Here is a 23,357-nt window from a genome sequence, read left to right on the forward strand (position 1 = left end):
TCCCTCTCTCTCTTTTCTCTGACTGAACATTGAACGTCAGCATGTTACCTTCTGCTGTTGTTGTAATGACGCCCCGCACACACACACACACACACACACACTCCTGTACTATGTCTTAAAGGGACATTCACCAAATAGCAACCTAGTCCGTAACAATTAGTTGTTACCTCCCCAGTCTTAAGGGGAATACTGATGACGCAGTGGGGAGCTTGTGACAGTGCCAAGACTGCTCCACATGGGGTCTTTAAATACCACCTTGTTGGCTGTGGCTTTGGGACATGTGCAAGCTACAGCAGATCCTATCAAGTAAATGCTTTGGTCCAATGCTCCCAGTGTGGAGTGACTGTACAATAGGCTGAGAGTTGGAGAGAGTGTCCCAAGGCAATGCCATTTCTTTTAACTGGGTCTTTGTGAAGCCTGGCATGTTGGTGACCATACAGGTGATGCTGCATTTACTGCCTCATTCAAATGCCAACCTTGCTGCTGGAGGTCATGACAGCTGGAAGGCCATTCTAACTGGAGCAGGATTACAGCTGTACCTTTTCCTGTTATAGCTTTGCACTTTCCAGTCAGGAGAAGAAATTGTGCATTAATTTTCAGCTCTAGAGCGCCGTTTCTGTTGAAGACATTCATACATTTATAAAGACAGATATGATTGGTCACGTAATGATGCCAATGTTGTGTTGCTCATCATGGCCTTTTAAGTATCTGATGTCTGAGCTTGGTATAGCTACTTGCTTGGCTTTGTGCATACTGATGAGGAAGGAATTGCAATTGTCTCTACAACAAGCAAGAGGGGGCCAAGCGGAGGGGTTTAAATCAGCATGTAATCAAAATTCATTCTTAATCCACTGCAAATATACTTACTTGCAGTTTAACTGTTGCAGATAAGGAGGTGAATGAGTCATCTGCTCTGGGGAAGTGGGTCTGGCAATTTAATATGTAAATGAGTCCCTAATCCAGTCCAGTCTGACTCACCCCCACTTTCGTTCCCCACACTATACCTCAGTTAGGTTACCCATGAGTGGTGTGGAATTCTGGAAGGTGACTAAACAAGTAAAGTTGGGGCAACTGTAGCCCAGTTGTTGGGGACTGTCTTCAGCTACCACAAAAACTGTACAGTGGCTGTCAGTTCAATGAACTAATTTATATAAATTTGAATTTGTCATTTGTGCTTTGAAGAAATTGTGCCATGTTACCTTCTACCTCCATTCAAAGCAGGAAATGGTGCCTTGGTTTAACATTTAATCCAGTTGACACTCTGACCTTGCAGCATTGGCACTGTAGTGGCACTTGAGGCTAGATACTATGGTCAAGTCTCTGCAGAGAGATTTGGACCTATAACATAGAGGCTGACCCATATCTGATCTGGAACATACAAACATATGAATTAGAAGCAGGTGAAGGCCATTTGGCCCATACAGCTTTCTTCACCATTTAATACTATCTTGTCTGATTTGATGATCATCTCAACTCCGTGTTCCCATTCCCTCCCACACCCATGACATATGTTTTTTATGTTCCATGGTAATCCATTTGGTGTTCCTGTCCTTCACCTCAAACATTGCACTTGTTACGACTTAAAGGTCTCAGTTTTATGTCCTCATTTCCCCCTGTTTGCCATTTCTTCCTGGGATCTGGGTGTCTGAGTGCATGATTAATAAAAGGCCAGTTAGCGGGGACTGCAAGTAATTAGGAAAGATTGTTATTGCTTATTGCTAGGGGATTGTGTACAAAAGTAGAAATATCATGCTTCAGTTATATAGGACATTGGCGAAACCACCTCTGGAGTACCACGTACAACATGGGTCTCCTTATTTAAGGAAGGATGGTAATGAGCTGGAATCAGATTAGAGGAGGTTTATTCAACTTGCACCTGTAATGGGTTATTCCTTTTGCAAGAAGAGATGAGGGGAAACCCTTTCTCTCAGAGGCTCGTGAGTCTCTTGGATTCTCTTCCTCATAGTGTGGTGGAAAGGCGGTGGAAGTTGAGTCTATGAATATTTTTATGGCAGAGGTAGATAGCTATTTAAGAAGGAAAATGTGAAAGTTTACACCAAATGAATGACTATGGTACGAGAAAAACATATTTCGTAGGTGTGGGAGGGAATGTTGGCAACTGATTGAGGAATGCAGTCATAAAAACAGCTACACTAGTAAAGGGATGACAGAGTCTTTAATGCTTCAGAAAGGACCCTGAATCTTTCTTCCCTTCTGCGTTCCAGGATCAGAGGGAGATTGTAAAAAGGATTATGTAGGGGAAGAGAACTATTTGCCATTGTGGTCTGAATGAGAACTAATAGTGCAAGTGCAAAAAAGTAGGAAAAGTAGTAGTAAATAAAGGATTGAAGTCAATGACTCTGAATAACTCCCAGTCACAAACTACAATGGGGAAATGTAGAAAGATCAGTGAACTCTCACCTAAAAGTGAAAGGGCTAATATTGGTATTGGTATTGGTTTATTATGTTGCTTGTACCAAGATATAGTTATTATCAGATGAGAATTGCAACTATTGTCATATTATGTCATGAATTTGAGTTCATCCAAGCCTGTATTGTACAGTGACTTACATTGTCATGATACATTTATACATTGCCTTTCATTTCTTCCCACAATGCAGCAAATGAAATTTGGTCAAGTGATAATATAAGAACACTGCAGGCACTTTGTGCACAGCAAGTTTCCACATACGATGAGAAAATGACCTGTTTTAAGAACGTTGATTCAGAGATAAATATTGGACAGGAAACTAGGGAAAACCGCTGATCTTCTTCGAAATAATACTGTGGGATCACCTGTGTCCATTGAAGAGATCAAATAGGGCTTCAGCTTATCTTCTCATCCAAAAAACACTTCAGTACTGTCGTAGAACAAATACTAAAATTGTAGCATTTAAGTCTCTGAACTAATAACTAACCCTTCAGGGAACGGACTGCTAACTAATGGAGCCAGAACTGACATGTGTTCAATTTAGAAAAACTACCTGGATTTGAGGATCTTCCATGTGAACTCATTATCTGTGGTCCATCTTGATTCCATCACTTCTTCTTGACTGTTTTGCCTCAAACAGAAAGACCACCTCCTTCTTCCGCCCCCACCCCACCCCACCCCACCCCACCCCACCCCATTGACTGCTGGTGGGCACCCTGCTTTTAAAACAGACAACATTCTACCCACTACTTAATGAGGACCCCAAACACTAGGGAAGTGGGAAGGCACAAATCCTCCCTTGTATTTAATAGGTAGAAGAAAAAGTGAGACTTGCTGGAAAATACTGGCAAATTGGCAACTCATGGGTGTTATGATATCGTACCCTATAACCTGTGCTCACATACATTACAAAGTTAAATTGTTTGTTTTGTTTGAATGAGCAATACAAGAAATAAACTTGAGTTTTGTATTTTACGTAAATATAATGAAAATTAACTACACTCTCAATGCACCCATCTTATCTTGCCATTTCCTTGGATTGATATGGCTCTGGCAATTAACTACAATGATATGCTTGTTTTCAGACCCAATGGAGTGGAGTGCAGGGAATGTCCAGAAGTGGATTTTATGGACTGAACATCAGTACCGACTGCCACAGATTGGAAAATCCTTCCAGGATCTCAGTGGGAAGGACCTTTGCTCCATGTTGGAAGAGGAGTTCAGGCAGAGATCTCCGATGTGTGGAGATATTTTATACGCACACCTAGACATCTGGAAATCTGGTATGTACCCATTTTGATTGAAAAGCAGGATTTTCCAACCCCCTACCCTTCTTGTCAACACTCATGTTAATTTACATATAGGTAGGATGAATCAAATTTGCTGTAATGAGATAATTCATGGAGTGTATACATGGTGCTTTCCTGGATCAATAAGTTGAGGAACCTGCGAGGGAAAAAGAGTTGATTGATAACCTTGTTATAAAAGGGCCTTTGGGGAAGAGTGACAATAATACGACAGAATTTTTTACTCTAATTGCCCCAATTTTATTTTGAACTGGATGTACTTTAGTCACCTTTCAGAATTCCATGGGTAACCTAAGCAGCAGTGTAGGCAAGCTATTCCACCATGGGAAACATCACAGCCTAATCTGATCTCACTTAACTTCTCATAAGCAAACATTTCATCCTTATGGGTTGTTGGATTGAAAGTCAAAGGAGTTATGTCCTTGTTTTATTCCCTTACAATCTGAGACCAATTTAGTGCTACTGTTAGAATATCCAATATATGATCAGTATGCACAGCATGGATCTGGGATTCAACCAGTTTGGTTCAATAATTGTGTAGTTCATCCGTTGTTTCATCTGTTAACCAAATTTTATTCTGAAATCATCTGCGCAAGTTCTGCCCACCAAGTAAGTTTGTCAGGGGGTCACTGACATTTGGGGGCTGTGAATGGTCAAACAATACCATCTGTGATATACGTCACATCAGGCTCCTTTCACAAGGTAGTTTAGGTTTCATTGCCTGGGTTAGTTGCAGCCACAGTCAATCCGTTGCTCCATTGCTCATGTTACGTATAAGCATCTGAGAGCTTAGTATAACTAGGGCACTCTGCTCCTTTGCTGGATGGTACCTAATGTACAGTAGTTTGCAGTGATCCAGTATTAACAGAAAGCTCTTTTTCCAATGCTGGTGGAGCTTATAGTTATTTCATATTGTAATATTGGGTATGGCACTAATTAGGAAATTAGAAATGCATGTAACAGGGTATTAGAGCAAGCATAGGAGATGTTAACTTACATATAGGTTGAATGAATCTATTTTGCTGTAATAAGAAGGAAGATAATTCATGGAGTGTATACAAGGTGCTTTTCTGGATCAATCAGTTGAGGAACCTACCAGGGAAAAGGTTATCTTAGATCTTCTTTTGTTCAGTGAGGAAGACTTGATAAGATCTTGTAAAAGGGCCTATGGGGAAGAATGACCATAATATGATAAAGTTTGACACTGAGTTGGAAGAGATGTAGTTCAATCCAAAACTAGGGTCTTACATCGAAACAAAGGAGACTATGAAAGTACTGTGGTTGATTGGGAGAACTCATTAAAAGGTATGATGGTGCTTAGGTGATGGTTAATATTTAAAGAAATAATGCGAAAGAAATATGTTTTAAGGCAAAAAAAATCCAATAGGAACAATGATTCAACCATGGCGGTCAAGGGAAATTAAGGATGGTATTACATCAAAGGAAGAGGTTTTAAAAGTTGCCAGAAATAGCAGTAAGCCTGAAGATTGGGAGTATTTTAGAACTCAGCAAAGGAGAACCAAGAAATTGACAAAGCAATCCAAGTTAGAATGTGATAGTTGGTTGTTGAGAAATGTAAAAATGGACAGTAACATCTTTTATAGACAGGGAAAGAGAAAAAAAAAGAACAGTGAGACCAAATGAGGACCTCCTTCAAACTGAGACAAGAGGATTTGTAAAAGGAAATGAGAAATTTGCCGAGAAATTACACATTTCCTTTGTTTCTGGAAGAAGAACGTACAAAACCTGTAGGATATAGTGGAGAATCAAGTGAGAATGAGGAACTGAAGTAACTCAAAAAAGATCCAGGGAAGTTGGTGAGCTTGAAAGCTGATAAATCGCAAATAGACCTGTTGATTTGCACCCCAGAGTTCCAGAATTTTGAAGCAAGTGGCTTTAGAGATAATGGATGCTCTGACTGTCATCTTGCAGAGTTCTACTGATTCTGGAATCGTTCCTGTGAATTGGAGGATAAAAACTGTGATAAAATCGCCCCCCTCCCCAACCCCGTTTAAGAAAGGAGATGGAGAGCAGACTGGGAACTTCTGTTAACCTAATGTCAGTGAGAGGGAAAATGCTGAAATTGATAATGAAATTACAGAACACCTTGAAAGGCATAATCGGATTGATCATAGTCAAAATGGATTAAGGGTAGGTAAATCATGTTTGACTAATCCACTGGAGTTCTTTGAGCATGTGACACGTAGAATAGATGACGGACAACCAGTAAATGTGGTGTATTTGGACTTTTGAAAAGCTTTTGATGAAGGAAGTTGGCCAACAAGGTTCGAGCTTGTGGAATTGTGAGTCTGTACTGACGTGGATCTAGAATTGTGTATCAGACAGGAAGCAAAGTGTGGGAATGAAAGGATTGTTCTCAGGTTGTATGGTTGTGACTAGTGCGGTACCGCAGGGATTGGTGCTTGGGCCCCTGATCTGTCAATTCGGAATGAGATGAGGAAAGAATTCCTCATTCAAATGGTGATGAACCTTTAGAATTGTCTGCCCCTGGGGCCTGTGGAAGCTCAGTTATTGAGTTCATTCAAATCAGAGACTGATAGACTTCTGGATCTTAAGGAAATCAAGGGATATGGTGATCATGCTGGTAAATGATGCTGAGATCAGCCACAATCTTGATAATTAGCAGAACAGGCTTGAAGGGCTGGCTGGTCTACTCTTGCTCTTATTTCTTATATTCTTATGTCATTATAAATGGAGATCTGCAAACTAAACAATTAATACTAATGATAAAGGAAGCTGAAGGTTAGATTTGAGAATTGACAAGGACAACAAACACATAGTTTAAAAAATCCTCCTAAATGCTCGTTTTTGATCCAAATTAAAGTGCTCCTTTTATAAACCAAAAACCAAACTGCTGGAGGAACTCAACGGGTCAGGCAGCATCTGTGGAGGCATAGGCATAGTCGATGTTTCGCGTTGAGACCCTTCATTGGGACTGAGAGTGTAAAGGGGAGATGGCCAGTATAAAGAGGTGTGGGGGAGGGGGTGGAGGGATGAGGCAGGAGCTGGCAAGCACCAGGTGGAACAAGGTGAGGAGGGGTTGACGGGCAGATGGAGCCAGGTGGGGAGGGAGGGATGGAGATGGCCATCTCCATCTCCACATCTTCACCACATCTAGCTGCATTTGCTCATCAACCCCTCATCAGTAAAAGGAAATCACATTCCCCTTTAACTCTTCCTGTAATGGTTGCATTTTCACAAACTCTAGTTCAACAACCAACTGAAATACTTGTCCCTATTTGCTGATCCCAACTGTTCTTTTCCCATTCATTTTCAGTGAAAAGAGCCTCACGTTCCTCTCCTCATTATTGCAAGTTCGCACAAATCTCTGTCATTGTATTCTAATCTCTTCATTATTATTGGTGGTGATTGCAATTGTTACCGTCATCTGTTAACCTTTTCTGCAATAATCTGCATTGTTAATGACACGGCCTTTACAAATATCTATTATTATAAACTCATACCACAATTCTTCATTCTTACAATTCTTTCCTTTGATTTGGACTGAAGTTCCATTGTACTGGTGTTGGGCTTCAATGAGATGAGTCTTGGATAGTGAGCTGAGCTGTACTGGTTCCCACGCATTTGTGTTGAATAGGAAGAATTGTGTTTTTTTAAAAATTATTTCATCAAAACATAATGCATTTTGGTAGAAAATGGCACTGAATGATCTAAAGTGCTGTGTGTAATGGGGTACAGTTCACAGGGTTGGCATCACTCAGAGAGTCAAATTGACCACTCCATTGTTTTATAAATCAAGCTACCACAGTGAGAACTGATGGCGCGAGATGACCTCTCATTCACTGATGAAGCTGGCACTGGATCCAGCAGACCGTGCAGTTGATCACCTTCCGCACCTTGTCAGAAATTGCAGCAGTATAAGCAACTTTACACTAGAAATAACTGCAAAAGTGTTTATAAATTCTGTTTATAGATTCCCAGGTTGCTGAAAAGTTGGTGGTATTATACAGATAATTATTTTTGTATTTATATTGCACTTTGAAATTTATGAGGAGGAGCATAAGGTAATATATCTTTATTAGTCACATGTACATTGAAACACACAGTGAAATGCATCTTTCGTGTAGAGTGTTCTGGGGGCAGCCCACAAGTGTCGCCACACTTCCAGCACCAACATAGCATGCCCACAACTTCCTAACCTGTACGTCTTTGGAATGTGGGAGGAAACCGGAGCACCCAGAGGAAACCCATGCAGACATGGGGAGAATGTACAAACTCCTTACAGACAGCGGTCGGAATTGAACCCGGGTCGCTGGCGTTGTAATAGCGTTATGCTAACCGCTATGCTACTGCATGAAAGAATGTGCTCAAGGAAAGTGAGCAATTTTGTACTAGGAAGTGTGAACAACTTTACATCAGGCATTGTGACTACCTTTACACAAGGGAATATGAATGAGTAAATGCCAGATATCGTAAGGAATTTTCAAATACTCCTGAAGGAAGGTAGTTGACTTTATACCAGGGAATGTAAACAACATGCATCTTGGGTGACACAATGATGCAGCTAGTAGAGCCGCTACCTCACAGCGGCAGAGACCCAGGTTCAATTCTGACCTTGGGTTCTGTCTGTGTGGAGTTTGCATGTTCTCTCTGTCACCAAGTGAGTTTCCTCTGGGTGCTCCGGTCTCCTCCCACATTCCAAAGACGTGCAGATCGGTAGATTGATTGACCCCAGTGTGTAGGTGAGTGGTAGAATCTGGAGGGAGTTGATGAAAATATGGGGAGAATAAAACAGGACATTAAGGTAGCATTGGCTTAAACAGGTTGTTGATGGTCGGCGGGACTTCGTGGGCCAATGGGGCTGTTTCAGTGCTTTATCTCTCCATGACTCTTAACACCACAGAGTGTGAGCCAACTTTAAACCAAGGGAGTGTGAGCTGCTTTGCAGCCAGCATTCTGTGTAACTTTCCAATCTCACTGTGAAATACTTGCAACTTTGCACTAAGCAGTGTGAGCAACTTTACAGGAGACAATGTGAATAAATTTACACAGAGCACTCTGCAGCTGTCCAGCAGTGCTGCATGAACAACCTCACACCAGGAAGTGCAAGTAACTTTACACTGGGTTCTGTGAGGAAAATTATCAAGCTGGGGGTGAGACTCAACTGTTGCAAAGCTCAACACAGCAGTCAGCACTCAGAGCTCCAGAGACCCGGGTTCAATGCCGACCTAAGGTGCTGTTTGCATGGATTTTGCACGTTCTCCCTGCAGCTGAAGGGGATTCTATTGGGAACTCTAGTTTTCTCCTATATTCCAAAGGCATGGTGGTAGGCTAATCGGCTACTATAAATTACTCTTTGATTTAGTTAAGTGGCAAAAGTTTCAAAGGGGGATTGAAGGCAAATAGGTTGGAGGACTACAGGGCAATAGGGAGAGGGGGAATGGAATCGACGTCACTGCTTTGCTGAAAGTGGGCATGGACCTGATGAGCCACATAGCCTCCTTCTGTATTGTAGCAAGGTGGGAAAAGTCAGGTTTGAGGAGAATGACTAGTCTCTGCAAAGGGAAGTGAGAGGACAAGAAGGGGGTGGATATAAGAAACTGTGAAATTGTGTCCTTCTATGGGAAGAAAGGAAAAGCAGAATATTTATTAAATGGTGAGAAACCAATAAATGTTTGTGTACAGGAGGATCTTGAGACACAGGAAGTAAACACGCTGGTACAAGAACGTGAGAAAAGAGGAGCAGGAGAAGAGCACCAGGCCCCTCAAGCCTGCCCCACCGTTCAATATGATCATGGCCGATCTGTGCTGGTGTCAGCGTCTTTTCCCCATAGCCCTCAATTCCTCAATCTTTCAAATATCTATCTTCACCTTAAAAATATCTGATGATTTGGCATCCACCACCCTCAGGAGCAGAGAATTCCAGAGACTCACTACCCTAAGGGAGAAGAAATTTCTACACACCCTAGTTTGAAATGACTGGCCCCTTATTGTGTAACTATGTCCCCTTGTTTGTGACTGTCTCACTAGTGAAAACATCTCAATACCTACCCTGTGAAGCCCTCTTAGGATCTTATGCATTTGAATAAAATTACCACTTATTCTTCTCAACTCCAAGGAATACTGACCCAAACTGTCCAGCCTCTCTTGATAGGATAATCCTCTCATCCGAGAACTAGCCTGGTGAATCTCCTTTGGATGTGTCCAATGCTACCATGTCCTTTTTTCAGGCACACTGACAATTCGAAGGCAAATAGTATGTTGGCTTTATTGTCAATGGTTGAAGTGGAGAAGTAAGCAAGTCCTCCTGAAATTGTATAGGCTTCGTTCAGAATTCATCTGGAATATTGTGGCGTTTTTTATCATTGAATGTACTGGTCTTGGACTGGCTTGGAGTCAAATGTCATGTAGATCCTCAGATTGATTCCAGGGATGAAGGAGTTGCTCTATGAGCAGAACTTCAATGATGTTGGCAAATGCTCACTGGAATTTATAAGAGCAAGAAGTGAATGAGAGATTCTGACCAGTGGGGCAGATAGATAGAAGCTGTTTCCTCCAGCTGGACACTGTAGAACAAGGGGCCATGGTATCAGGTTAAGGAGTCAGCCAGTGAGAGATGAGATGAGGAGAGATTTTTTTATGCAGAATGTTGCAAATCAGTGGATTTGTTGGCTCCAGAGTCCTACAGATGCTCGGGGCAGACACTGTGGACTGACGAGCCTGCTTCCATGTTGTATGATTCTATGAGATTCTTGGATACAAAACATATTGGAGGGAGGTGCAGTGGTGCAGCTAGTAGGGTCGCTGCCTCACAGCATCAGTGACTCGGTTTCAATCCTAACCTTAGAGGCCGTCTGTGTGGAGTTTGCATGTTCTTCCTATGACTGTGTGGGTTTCCTCCTGGTACTCTGACTTCCTCCCACATTCCAAAGACATGAGGGTTGGGAGGATTACTGACCACCGTAAGTTGCCCCTATTGTGTAGGGAGGAGATGATTAGAATGTGGGGAGAATAAAAAAAATGGGAATAATGTAGGATTAGTGCAAATAGGTTGGCATGGACTTGGTGGGACATAGGGCCTGTTCCCATCTGTACCTCTCTGTGATTCTCTATTGTGCTACGGATTTGGGATCCAGTGTGAAACTGGTCTTCACACTATTGTTTGGGTCTGATTTTACTTAACGACAGAGCGGTCTCAAGGATCGTAACACTACTTATGGTTCTTGAACTGTAGCAAAGAACAGGCAATCAAAATGGATAATTCAAGAAACATGACACTGTCAAAAGTGTATAACATTACCTCAGGCAATGAGAGCAACTCTGCGTCAGGCATTGTGAAGAGCTTAGTGAGCGATGCTTTTTTGGGAATTGTTGCGCAACATGAGCTGTCTTGCACAAGTCGGAGCGAGCTACTTCTCAATAGAGCAGTAGATATTCATTCAAAGACTGTCATTGAAACGCCCGACGCAATTGGGAGATTTTCTTTGAAAAAGTCATGCAATCCACATCACGTGTGGTCGATTTCTGTGGATTTCCTTAACCTTGTCAGTAAGCAGTTTGGAAATGAATAAGTAAGTCCTATACTTAAAACGATGTTATACATTGAAGGAGATCATTCAGCTCATCACATCCATGTTGGCTCCCAGGAAACAATCCCGTAATTCCACCCCCATTTCCCTTATACAGTATCCCTGTAGCCTGCAACTTATTCTGTCACACACGCCCATCAACTTCCCTTTGACGTTTACTTCCACTAACCTTCTGCAAGGAGTAATTTATACTAGGCAGTTAACTGACCCACATGTCTTTGGTTAGTGGGAAGAAAGCTGAGCACTCAGAGGAAACCCATGTTGGTCACAGAGAGAATAGTGCTGCCTCCTTGGACTGATGCACCTGAGATCAGGATCAAATCCAGATCCCTGGAGTTGTGAGAAACAGTACCAACCACTCTGCCATTTTGCTGCCCTAATTTCAGCCCCAAAACAATAAACTAATTGGTGATTTCCACAGTTCCTGGATTTACACACACTTGTAGATCTTTTCAAATCTTCCCAGAGTTACCAACTCTGCAGGAATTCAAGAATAACCCCATAGAAACTGCAGTCAGTAGCCTGGGAGAAACATCACAGGGACAATTTAAAAAAAAGATGCTTTTTGATAAGATATGATAAGATATCTTTATTAGTCACATGTACATCGAAACACACTGTGAAATGTATCTTTTGCGTAGAGTGTTCTGGGGGCAGCCCGCAAGTGTCGCCACGCTTCCGGCGCCAACATAGCATGCCCACAACTTCCTAACCTGTACGTCTTTGGAATGTGGGAGGAAACCGGAGCACCCGGAGGAAACCCACGCAGTCACGGGGAGAACGTACAAACTTCTTACAGACAGCGGCTGGAATTGAACCCGGGTCGCTGGCGCTGTAATAGCGTTACGCTAACTGCTACACCACAACACTTTCATCAATTAGTTATAAAAATATTGCAACTGAGAAAATTGCAGTTGGAGGTGGCGGGGTGGGATATTGTGATGGAGCCTTTAGGAAGTGACTGGTGACAACTCTGAAAATCATCTCCCCAGAAAAGTCTGTTGGAAACTAATCTCAAACATGTGCAGGTTGGTAGGTTAATTGACCACTTTAAATTGCCCCTAGTGTGTAGGTGAGTGGTAGAATTTGGGGGGAGTTGATGAGAATATGGGGTGAATAAAATGGAGTTAGTGTAAGATTAGTTTTGGTGGTTATTGATGGTCAGCTCAGACTCAATGGACCAAAGAGTCTGCTTCTGTGCTGTATGACTCTCTAACTGTATAACTAATCTTCACTCTCCACTCTCTACTCAAATGAATCACTCACTTAAGGAACCACTAGAGTTGGCAGAGGCTGACCAATCAGTTATTCATTTAGTGCCTGTCTTTGTGTGTCTGTCTGACCTGGTGTTTCTAAGACGTGCCACTCCAATAGGTGCAAGGCTGTAATGTTCAGAGGGGGAGACTAAAAGTGGCCTGGACCACTCTGAGCTCAGAGCACTAGACTTCAGGCAGTAACGTACAGGTACTGCTCACTGCAGCCTGGGTCAACTGGTTGACAGGGATCAGCAAGTCTCTGACAGACTGCACAAGTGCTGCTTGCCTTTGAGAGGACATGAGGTCTGTAGTCCAAACAGGCAGCACTATTCTCTCCCTGGGCCACACCTCAACAATTGGAGGATAAATCACTGGAATCTCTTTAGTAAACTCTTTTAACAGCCAGAGTAGCAGCAGCTGGAGCCTCTGGGCCAACACAGCTTGTGCTGCAGTGGAAGCTGAATCAGGCTCTGACCATGGTTAATTCTACAAGTAGGTTTAAGTTTGGCCACCGGCTCCATACAGGAAAGGATAGGCTCCAAGCTCTGTGCCTCGCTGTACCACCTTGATGTGAGATTCCTCTATGCCCCAGACATAGGGGCAGGCACTGTAATGTAGCGGTTAGCGTAATGCTATTACAGCGCCAGCGACAAGGGTTCAATTCCGGCCACTGCCTGTGAGGAGTTTGTACGTTCTCCCCGTGTCTGTGTGGGTTTCCTCCAGGTGCGCTGGTTTCCTCCCACATTCCAAAGACGTACGGGTTAGGAAGTTGTGGGCGTGCTATGTTGGCGCTGGTAGCGTGGCGACACTTGCGGGCTCCCCTCCCCCGAATACTCTATGCAAAAAAGATGCATTTCACTGTGTGTTTGGATGTACATGTGACTAATAAAGATATCTTATCTTACCTTACATTGAATGCTGGATTCCCAATGGGTTAAGTATGAGGGCATATGTACCCATTGAGTTTTAACTGTAGTGCGGTTGATCAAAATCCTGATCCAGGACTTTCACAACCGAATGTCTGGGCAACTTCCCCTTCTGGTGAGTTGACCCCTGTACTGATTTTGCTCCCTGTTTAGTTTCTAGAGTGCCCCATACTTCATCATGTGGAGATCACACTATTCCATCCCCTCAATATCTTTGGAATATCAGGTTGGAGGCTGGTGGCTATGAGTGTGAAATTTGTGCTTCCACTCTCTGTGGTGCCTGTGCAGGGTGAAGCCTTTATGTGTATGATATGGGAAGGGTTGGAATCTGGTGAGGGGAAAAGTGAAACTGAGGGCAGTACACTTGCATCATCTGTAGCCAGCAAATCAGGAGACAGTGTGGAATGAGGAGTTGGTGGGAAGAGTTGACTTTGAGGATACCATTATGTTCAATCAGTTCAGGATTCCATTGGCCATGGCCCCAGTGATATCTCTTTCCATAGTGGCTTCAGGGCAGCCCTCTGGTTAGTTCCTGCTGCAACGGCTGTGCTCACCTTGTCCTGCAAGAGGGAAGAAAGTGCGACAGTGAGTATTGTGTGATCTCTTCAGGTGTCTTTTGTGCTGCCGGTGATTAACAACGAATCCAAATTGTGAAGTGTGTCTCTGAATCTACCACAGCAGATGCTTAACATGGTTCTAGGATTGTTGGTAGGTAAGTGATAAGGGTGTGATGGATCAGTCATTGGATGAGACTGGAGGTGTGCTTGGTTGGACCTGACACTTGAAGATGTCTTCACTGCTCATGTGATATCATTAAACTCCTTATTTCTAGATCTTTGGAATAAACCTCTGGCATTGACCATCCATCATCAGGTGTCCCGGACCGTCTTCTGCACTGATGGCACCAACCCTCCCATACACACATGCAGTGAGAATGCGGGATACCTTTCCTCTTTTCTATCTCCTCTGCCAAGAGCTCCAGTTCAGCATCAGAAAAGGCTTCATGCTCTTCCATGGTTTACTCTTCACCTCCCTTCCGGGATTGGATTCAGTTGCAGAACAAGTCCCGGTACCTATTCCAGCCACAACACCCTCTCTTTTAAGAAGTATTGGCTAGCTTTAGTTAGCATATGAGCGGAATAAAATTACAACTATACTTAGTTTGATAAAATAATCGAACCAAAATCTGTAAAATTGATTCAGTGATCAGAGAAGTCACATAGAACATAGAACAGTACAGGACTGCACAGGCTATTCAGCCCATGATGTTGTGCCAGTCTTGATGCCAATTTATACTAAATTTTCTCATCCTGTGTGTCATCCATATCCCTCCATTCACTTCATATTCATGTGTCTATCGAAAAGCCTCTTAAACTCCACCAAACCACCTGCTTCCATTACTACCCCTGGTCACCCATTCCAGGCACCTACCACTCTGCATAAAAAACTTGTCCCTCACGTCCCCTTTAAACTTCCTCCCTCTAACCTTAAAATCATGTCCTCTGGTGTTTGTCATTTCTACCCTGGGGAAAAGATTCTATCTATGCTTCTCATAATTTAAAAAAACCTCTATCAGGTCTCCCCTCAGCCTCTGACAGTCCAGGGAGAACAACCCAAGATTGTCCAACGTTTCTTTATAGCTCATACCCTCTAATCTAGGCGGCATCCTGGTGAACCTCTTCTGCACCCTCTCCACATCCTTCCTATAATGGGGTGACCAGAACTGCACATAATACTCCAAATGTGGTCTGACTGAAGTTTATATAGCTGCAGCACGACTTCCTTACTCTTGTAGTCAGCACCCCAACTAATGAAGGCAAGCATGCCATACACCTTCTTTACCACCTTATCCACTTGCGTAGCCACTTTCAGTGAACTATGGACCTGGACCCCAAGGTCCCTCTGTACCTCAATGCTATTAAGGGTCCTACTATTAACTGTATACTTTCTCCTTTCACTTGACCTCCCAAAGAGCAGCACTTCACTCTCACCAGGATTAAATTCCATCTGTCACTTCTCTGCCCATATCTGTAACTGTTTTATTTTCACTAGTCCTTTACACTGTCTACAACTCCACCAATCTTGGTGTCATCTGCAAACTTGCTAATCCACCCATCTACATCTTCATCCAAATCATTGATATACATCACAAATAATAGAGGTCCCAGCACCGATCCTTATGGAACACCACTGGTCAGGGACCTCCAGCCAGGACAGCAGCCTTCCATTCCTACTCTCTGTCTTCTATGGGCAAGCTGGATCCCATGCATCTTTATCTTCTGAATCATCGAGACAAAGCTGGGGTCCCTGTTGATGGGCGAGTCCAATGAAAAGCAATGTTGGTGCAACATTCCCCAGAATGACCAACAATACAAAGTTTGTGTGCTGGCTCCGTTATACTGAATGACAGTGAGATAGTTGCACATTGTGGTACATATAGGTATATCCATTTTTGAAGATGAAATGGTTTAACTCCTGTAAGTGTCTGACTGTTAATTCTTCAGCAACTGATGAGCTCTTTCTATAAGTTAAGGCAATTCATCAGTTTTTTATTTGTTCACTAATTTCATCAGCTCTAGACACAGCATATTTTAAAATGGATTCATCAGATTTTTTTCCCCTGTCACTAACCTTGGGTGTAAAACTATAACTCTCAGCTATGGGTTAATCTTATTTCCTCCAACTTCATAAGTCTCTGAGCTTTGGAGTATTTGAGTTGACTTGAAAAACTTTGGGGCAGTTTCTGAGATCTGTAATAGGAGGCATTATGGAAACAGTTTTTCTGTTCATGTGCATGCTGTGTCCCTTCAGGTGAGTCTCCTCAATGCCAGCTGCAGCATGCTCAATGCAGAGGCAGAAATGTTATTCTGTAAATGACCTCCAGGAGGTGTGCAAAGGGAGCACAAGGCTTTCTCCTTTTACACTTTTGGGAAGGCCTGGTGTTAATGATTTAACATCGGTCCCATGTGTCTGGATAGAGACCAAGGAATGCTGCACAATTAGAGCCTTGGTCAGAAGCTTACACTATGTAACAGATAGCTGTCCGACCACTGACACACTGCAATACTGTTTACCACTGAGAGGAGATGCCGAGGAAAAGGCAGTTTTGGTCACCTAACTGAAACAGTGACTACATTTAAAATAAACGTCATTTGCTGTGAAGTTCTTTTGAAATCTTGAGGTTAAGAAACACATTATGGGGAGAAGAAATATTGAGTACCAGATATTAAAAGAGAGGTTGCGTGCTGAGTAGTGTTTATTAAAGCAAAGTATTTTCCTTTTGTTTTTAGCTGCTTGGATGAAAGAGAAGTCGTCTCCTGGAGATAACAGATATCATGGTAACATGCTCCTCTCAACTGCTGAACATTCCATCTGTATGTAACCTCTCTTTCTATTAATAGAAATAGCTGCATTAAATCCAGCCCATCCTGATGTACTTGTAGGGAGGTCCTGACTAACACTGGAGTTCCTGCTTCCTGAAACAATCTGAGCTCCAAAGTGATCTGTTGTTCCTAATCAATTCAGAGAGAGCTGGGCATTGTAGAAGACCCTATTCTTTTGAAGAGGTGACACTATCTTACAACAACAAGAAGCACGGTTGCTCTGAAATGGCATTACCAAGGATTAAAAAGAGGACCATTTTATTTTTTTTATGGTCTTTGTGAAATGGAAAGATCTGCCAAACAATTATCCATGAGGGAATATTCCATACTTTTAGGAAAGGGCAATGATTTGCTACATCTTCACTGAATATCTAATTAGAAAGGTCTGTGTGTGTTGCAGGCATTGAATGGGGTAGGGCTTTCCTCTGTAAAATGAAGCATAAGTAGGAAATGTATTGGATTTAAATGTTATCTTTTGTCTGAAACATCTGTGTAGGAGTGATGTGGTCTGGAACTACCTGAAAGGTAGGCTGAGGGGTAAAAAGAAAGCTCTCATGATGTTTAAACATGACTTGAATCGTGAGGTGCATGGGCATAGGCTTAGAGCAACCAGCCTTAGTACTCCTTTTTGGGTTGGCAGAGCCACAATGGGCCAAATGGCCTCATTCAGTGCTAGAAATCTCAATGATTCATATAAGAGTTTGTAACAAGAATACATGGCCTCCTTTTGAATTTACATCAAGGTTTCACCCTCTTTATTGTAGTTACATGGCATTTCTTAACACAGCATAATGGCACAATGTTCTCCTAAATATAAGTGATGGGGCAATATTTAACCTGGTGGTCAGTTAAAATCAAATAATTACTAAAAGTCAGCCTATTGCCTTTCTGGCTGGAGCCTGAACCAAGCCTGCATGGGCTGTATCCATCTGATGTGGTCTGTGAGAGGTTTATTGTTATAAAAGGATGTTCATTTCCAAGTGAGGTAAACACATCACAATATCAATGTTACAAAAAAAAACATCAGCTGGGAATTGGGAATGATGGTTCAATAACACTTTATGATTTTGCTGACTCTGTCAGTACTCAGTCTTCCTGTGGCACACTCTGAATTCTGATGAAGTAGGCAGACTGTACTAGGGTCCTTGCCAGTGCTCTCTTAGACTGGTTGTTGCTGAGTGCCAAAACTTGGCATCTCGTGATAGGTTGGTCTTCTAGTCTTCCCTCCTTATTGAGATATTTATATTCCTTCCTTTAATCTCAGGGCCAGGATCAGGAATTCAACTCCATGGCAATGAACCCATGTGTGCATCACTCTCCTACTCCCTAAGGTCTATTGAGTGGAATGATTTCATGTGGTACTTATTGTGCCACAGGTCAGTGGACCTCGTTCATGTTGTACACTCATCTCCAGAAACCTAATCCAGTAATCAGTGTGCCTTGGAAGGAAAAGCAGATGGAATATTGCAGATTAAGAAAAAGATGACTGAAATTATTGTAGTTAGAGTCTGGGCTAGCGCAAGTACATGAAATTATTTAAAGAGCTGGCATTAACACCCACATCCTTGTCTTTTGTTTTGCCTGATTTCTTTGATTTTAATGGGGAGATATATGATTATATAAATAATGAATCTTCTTTGTATCAGAATGTAATGAAGTCTTAATGCTTGCTCTATTAAACTTTATGGTTACTGAAGGCAGTGGTGACCCTGGAGATATTAAGCTCTGTATCAATAATGGCATCCCTCAGCCCCTTCAAGTCCCAGAGCGAGGTGTCCATATTTCCTCCACTGAGGAGAATGGAATGCTGATCTTTCCACCAGAAGCTAACAGTACACGTTTCTATTGCTGCTCTGTGACCACCTCCCCAACATGTCTGATTTTGAGCTCTTTAAACCAATTCACTTTGTACTTCTGTCTCCTCTCTCTTATGAGTTAATCCTCAACTACTTCTCCTCCTCCCTCATTACCAAAGGGAGAGAGAAACTGCAGACAGCAGTAGCCCCTCTTAAAAGTGCATTAAATGATTTTAAAGTAAAAACTAAATTAAGGCAGACAGTGTTAGCCTGCAACGTGGTGGATGTAAGGCACCAAATACACAGGAGCTTCAGTACTGTAACATCATCTTGATGGCATAAGAAAGGCAATGGTGGTTCAAGCACAAGCAGCCTGGAGTGCTTAACAAGGCATACAATTTAACTATATTGTATGTGGAGAGGATGGAGATGATTTTCATGGACAACAATATTGAGAATACTAAGAATATGCAATAAGTCAACAAGCAAAAGTTATTTTTACTCACAGACATTGACCCTGAAGGCTATTGCATGTTCACTAACTTAGTAACTCCACTGAATATTAGAGATATTCCTATGTGAAGAGGTAGTTCAGAGGTTGATTAGAAGGTTGGTTCAACCCAAAGCCATTTTGAGAAAGCAAAGAGCCACAAGTTCCACACACACAATTGGGAAATGGAAAAAAAACAGTGAGTAATTATATCATTGCGCCTGAAAGACTACAGATACGTTGTAACCTTGCTGCGTTTTTAAATTCCACACAGAAAGCCGTATTCTGAGGGATGAAATCCAGTTTAAGTATATTCTATTACATGGTTCACTGTTAACTAAGTGGCCTTATAATTTACTTGATTTTGAGCAATGGTGTTGGATACATCAGGCCTTACTTTTTGAGTTTACCATTCCCCTCCCCAGACTCCGTCTCCACTTGTGACCAACAACTCATGCAATAATCCTTGTAAAGTGACCGAGTTCTATACATGTCAGAAGGACACAAAGCAGCAGCTTGTAAATCAAAACAAGGCAACTAATATCAGTGCTATTTATCATGCAACATAGGCATAGAGAGGTAGTTTGAGGTCACAGTGAAGGAATCTGCACAATATTGCAACCGTTGTAGATGACGCACAATTTAACATTTTGCTACGGAATAACATTTTGCAACAACCAATCATATTGTGAGACAATAAGACTTTAGGATCACAATCCTGATTGACAGCAAGCCAACAGTGATGCATATCTACACAGCTGCAGACTGTTTCCATATGAGGAAGTATACCTGTGACTACCAGTTCAGTCACCTACCTTTAGTAAAGAGCACAGTCAGTTTGGAGACTTATTCAGGAGAAGTTTGGAAGCTTATGGATCAGATGCAATGCACAGTATGCCTCAATGGCTTGCAAACTTGAAACTCAGTTGGAAGAATATCTTCAGCTCTTACATGTATACACCAAAGTCATGTTTGGAGACTCTGCTGTCCAAATTCAATGACATCTTTGAGGATGCCTTCACAGGAACACCAGATACAAAGCACATATATGGATTAAACCTAGTGTCAAATCAGTCAACGGCAAATCAGGGCCAGTTCCTTATTCCTTAGAGGGCCAAGTGAAAAAAAATTAGAAAATTGTACAGAAATGGCGTCATAGTCAACCATAAGGTGGATGAAAGGATAACAACAACACAGCACAACAAGATAGCTTTACATCAAGCAGTCAACAATTAATAACATCCTTCCCCAACGTCACAGGGCCTGTTTGCACAGATAGCAGGATCCAGGTTATTTTATGAAATTAGATTTATTGCACGCCTGTGCACAGTTGAACATGGGTGAAGGCAGTCAGAAGTACCTCACCATCAACGCACCAGACTTCCATACAGTGTCAAATCCTCACCAAGGATCTTTCAGTCCACCATGGGCAAGGTTTTGCAGGGCATTAAAAACCGTCTGCACGCCCAAGACAATCTACTTATCACTACAGCCAGTGTAAAGGATAATCTATGTACTTTGAAGAAAACACTGAAATGACTTCACCATCATAATGTGAAATACAATTGGTTTCAGTGCACCTTCGTACAGCCAGAGGCGGTGTACAAAGATGTTAATGGACTGATACCTGTTAAAGAAAAGGTCAATACTACCCTGCACCCAAGGAATGTTTCAGAACCTCACACCTCCCTGGGAATGATTCAATATTATTCAGATACTTGCCTGACCTAGCAAAAGATGCAACACTGTTGGACGAACTTCTTAAGAACAAGAAGTGGAATTGGATTGACATCATATTGATCAATATATCAGCAGAATGCACAGAAAATCTTTACTGGTTCCCGATGATGAGAAGGTAAGTGCTCTGTACTGCTTCAAGTTACGGCATCAGCCACACCATGGATGATGGGTATGAAAAGCCTATAGCATTTGCTTCAAGTACACTTAACAAGTACACTTAATAAAATTACATGCAATTTGAGGAGAAAGTCCTGGGAATTATCTTCAGTATGAACATATTCCTGCTGGGAAGACACTTGGTTCTCAATGTAGCTCATAGATTGGAATTAGTAATCCTGGGTTCTAAAGCAGTTTTTTCAACGCTGGCAGCCACCACAATGCAAAGGTGGACAGTTTTGCTGTTACCATCTGATTATACAATTACATATCATTTGTCAAAGCAAAATGTGATTGCTTACTGGATTCACTGTCCAGGTTACCACTGAAGCTTCAAGTCTAGTTAGTGAAAGCACAATTTTCATACTGCTGGAGTCACAGAGATTGCACAGGTGACTCAACAAGATGTAATTCTGAAGCAAGTCCACGGATGCACTTTGAGATGCACTCAAATGACCACATGAAGACTTACACCCTAACTGAGAGGAGAAAGTAGAGAAGTGACACCTGAAACACAATGACCATAGGCAAAGAAAGGCAGCTCTGATTTGGTGAAGGAGTTGGGGTCACCAGGCTTGTATGAAACTCAGCAAGTGGTCAAAGTCAGAAGAAGTATTTGCCAGACATTAGAAATACAGCCAGAAATGTCCATGTCAATGAGATGATCATGGCAAGAAACATATCTAAAGATACTGACGTGATGATGACGCTGTTCTTGATTTCTATACAAAACCAGCTACTGTTGAAGAGTCACAGGACAGCAGTGAGATAGACCAAGAAGATGCAAGTTCTTTGGTTCAAGGAATTAATAAAATGTCAGAGACAAGTATAACAATGGAGGCAGTTGAACCAACTGAGGAACCTGTGGACGCTGTAAATCTGTAATACCTGTGTGTACATGTGAAGAATATTTATATACTTGTTTTCAGAGAAAACAGTGTGGTGTATTTATATATAATGTTTATATAAGTCATGTGGGTATAGAATCTAATGACGCCATCATGCGTATATATGACATAAGCACCACATGTTGGTGTGCCTTGCTGTTGGATTAGAATAAGGTACACATCCTTTTGTTGAGGCTCATGTCCTGTAGGTATTATTGTGATTAGGTTTATCTGCATACCCCAAGGTATATTGCAGACTCGGTAACTTCTCTCATCCACCCTCCTAACTAGATCAAGCCATTTCAGCAAAGTTCTGTTTAATACCTTTTATCAATATTACTTTTTTTCTTGCAAATGAGCCTTGAAAATGTATAAATGTCACGACATGGAAACATTCCTTCAAATCCATTTTCTTCCTTCCAGCCATCCATGTAATGGTGAAGGTCCATAAAGTTCATACCTAAACCATTAACCGAGGAAATTAATTCCACATCCTCTCAAATCTCTATGTGTGGGAAAAGTAACTGTGACCTTCTTTGTTGGATTTTGTGCATTTCCTTGTGTATTGATGGCCTCTGTTAGATTGAATACTGTTCACTAAAGGAACAGTGAGTGAAGAAATACGGCATGAAAGATTGTGCTTCTTCTCACCAGGCAGTGATGAGGGATGGATGGACACAGAAGCAGATTCCTCCTGCTCGGGACAACCTATTCACCTGTGGCAATTTCTGAAGGAACTCTTGCTGAAACCCCACAACTATGGTCGATTCATCCGCTGGCTGAACAAAGAGAAAGGTCTTTGGCTTAGTCTGCTCTTAAGTCTTGCTGGTGTGGTTGTATAGCTCCTTTTGTCTTTAAAAACTGGGTTCTAGAACTTAAGACCTTATTTTATTAATACAATGGCCAGTCTACAAAGAACAAAATCCCTCATGCAGCAATGAAGTAGTGGCTAAGTTTCATAGACTCGTGGAGTTATACAGCACAGAAACCAGCTCTGGAGTTTCTAATAGACTATCCACTGGTTTCCAGCCTGCACACTGAAACATTGGTTACCCAACATTTCCATCTCATGGCCCACCTCCCTCCTAGGCAACTGGAGAGTGAACAGGCTCTTCACCAACTAACTGGATGACTTTTTTTGTTGTTAAGCAGCATTTTCCTCCATTCCAACACTTTTATAAGGAATAGTTAAGTGTTCCAAAATTTGAAAAGCACACTACACTTTTAGCTATGAGTTTTCTCTTGAGTTGCTATCAACATTTTCCTGGAGATTAATGATAAACCCCAGGTGTCTCACAGTCCTGGAGTTTGGAAGACCACAGATCACTGAGAATGATTATAATGACCCAACTGTTTTCCCTCAACTGTGTTCAGTCTGAGCAAGACATCATTCTAACAATTAAGAGGGTGAACG

General features: G+C 42.0%; 1 protein-coding gene across 4 annotated transcripts in view; it reads left to right on the forward strand.

Annotated features, from left to right (window-relative positions):
* LOC127580808 (SAM pointed domain-containing Ets transcription factor) overlaps positions 1–23,357 on the forward strand; it is a 186,157-nt gene that overhangs the window by 159,593 nt on the left and 3,207 nt on the right. For 3 of the 4 annotated variants that reach the window (XM_052034711.1, XM_052034714.1, XM_052034713.1), the window contains 3 exons: positions 3,517–3,714; positions 16,782–16,865; positions 22,598–22,738. In XM_052034711.1, coding sequence (XP_051890671.1) covers positions 3,517–3,714; positions 16,782–16,865; positions 22,598–22,738 — 423 coding nt within the window. The remainder of the gene's footprint in view (positions 1–3,516; positions 3,715–16,781; positions 16,866–22,597; positions 22,739–23,357) is intronic. The other variant, XM_052034712.1, reaches the window with a different exon arrangement.

Source organism: Pristis pectinata, chromosome 20 (assembly GCF_009764475.1).
Source record: "Pristis pectinata isolate sPriPec2 chromosome 20, sPriPec2.1.pri, whole genome shotgun sequence".
Taxonomy (NCBI): domain Eukaryota; kingdom Metazoa; phylum Chordata; class Chondrichthyes; order Rhinopristiformes; family Pristidae; genus Pristis; species Pristis pectinata.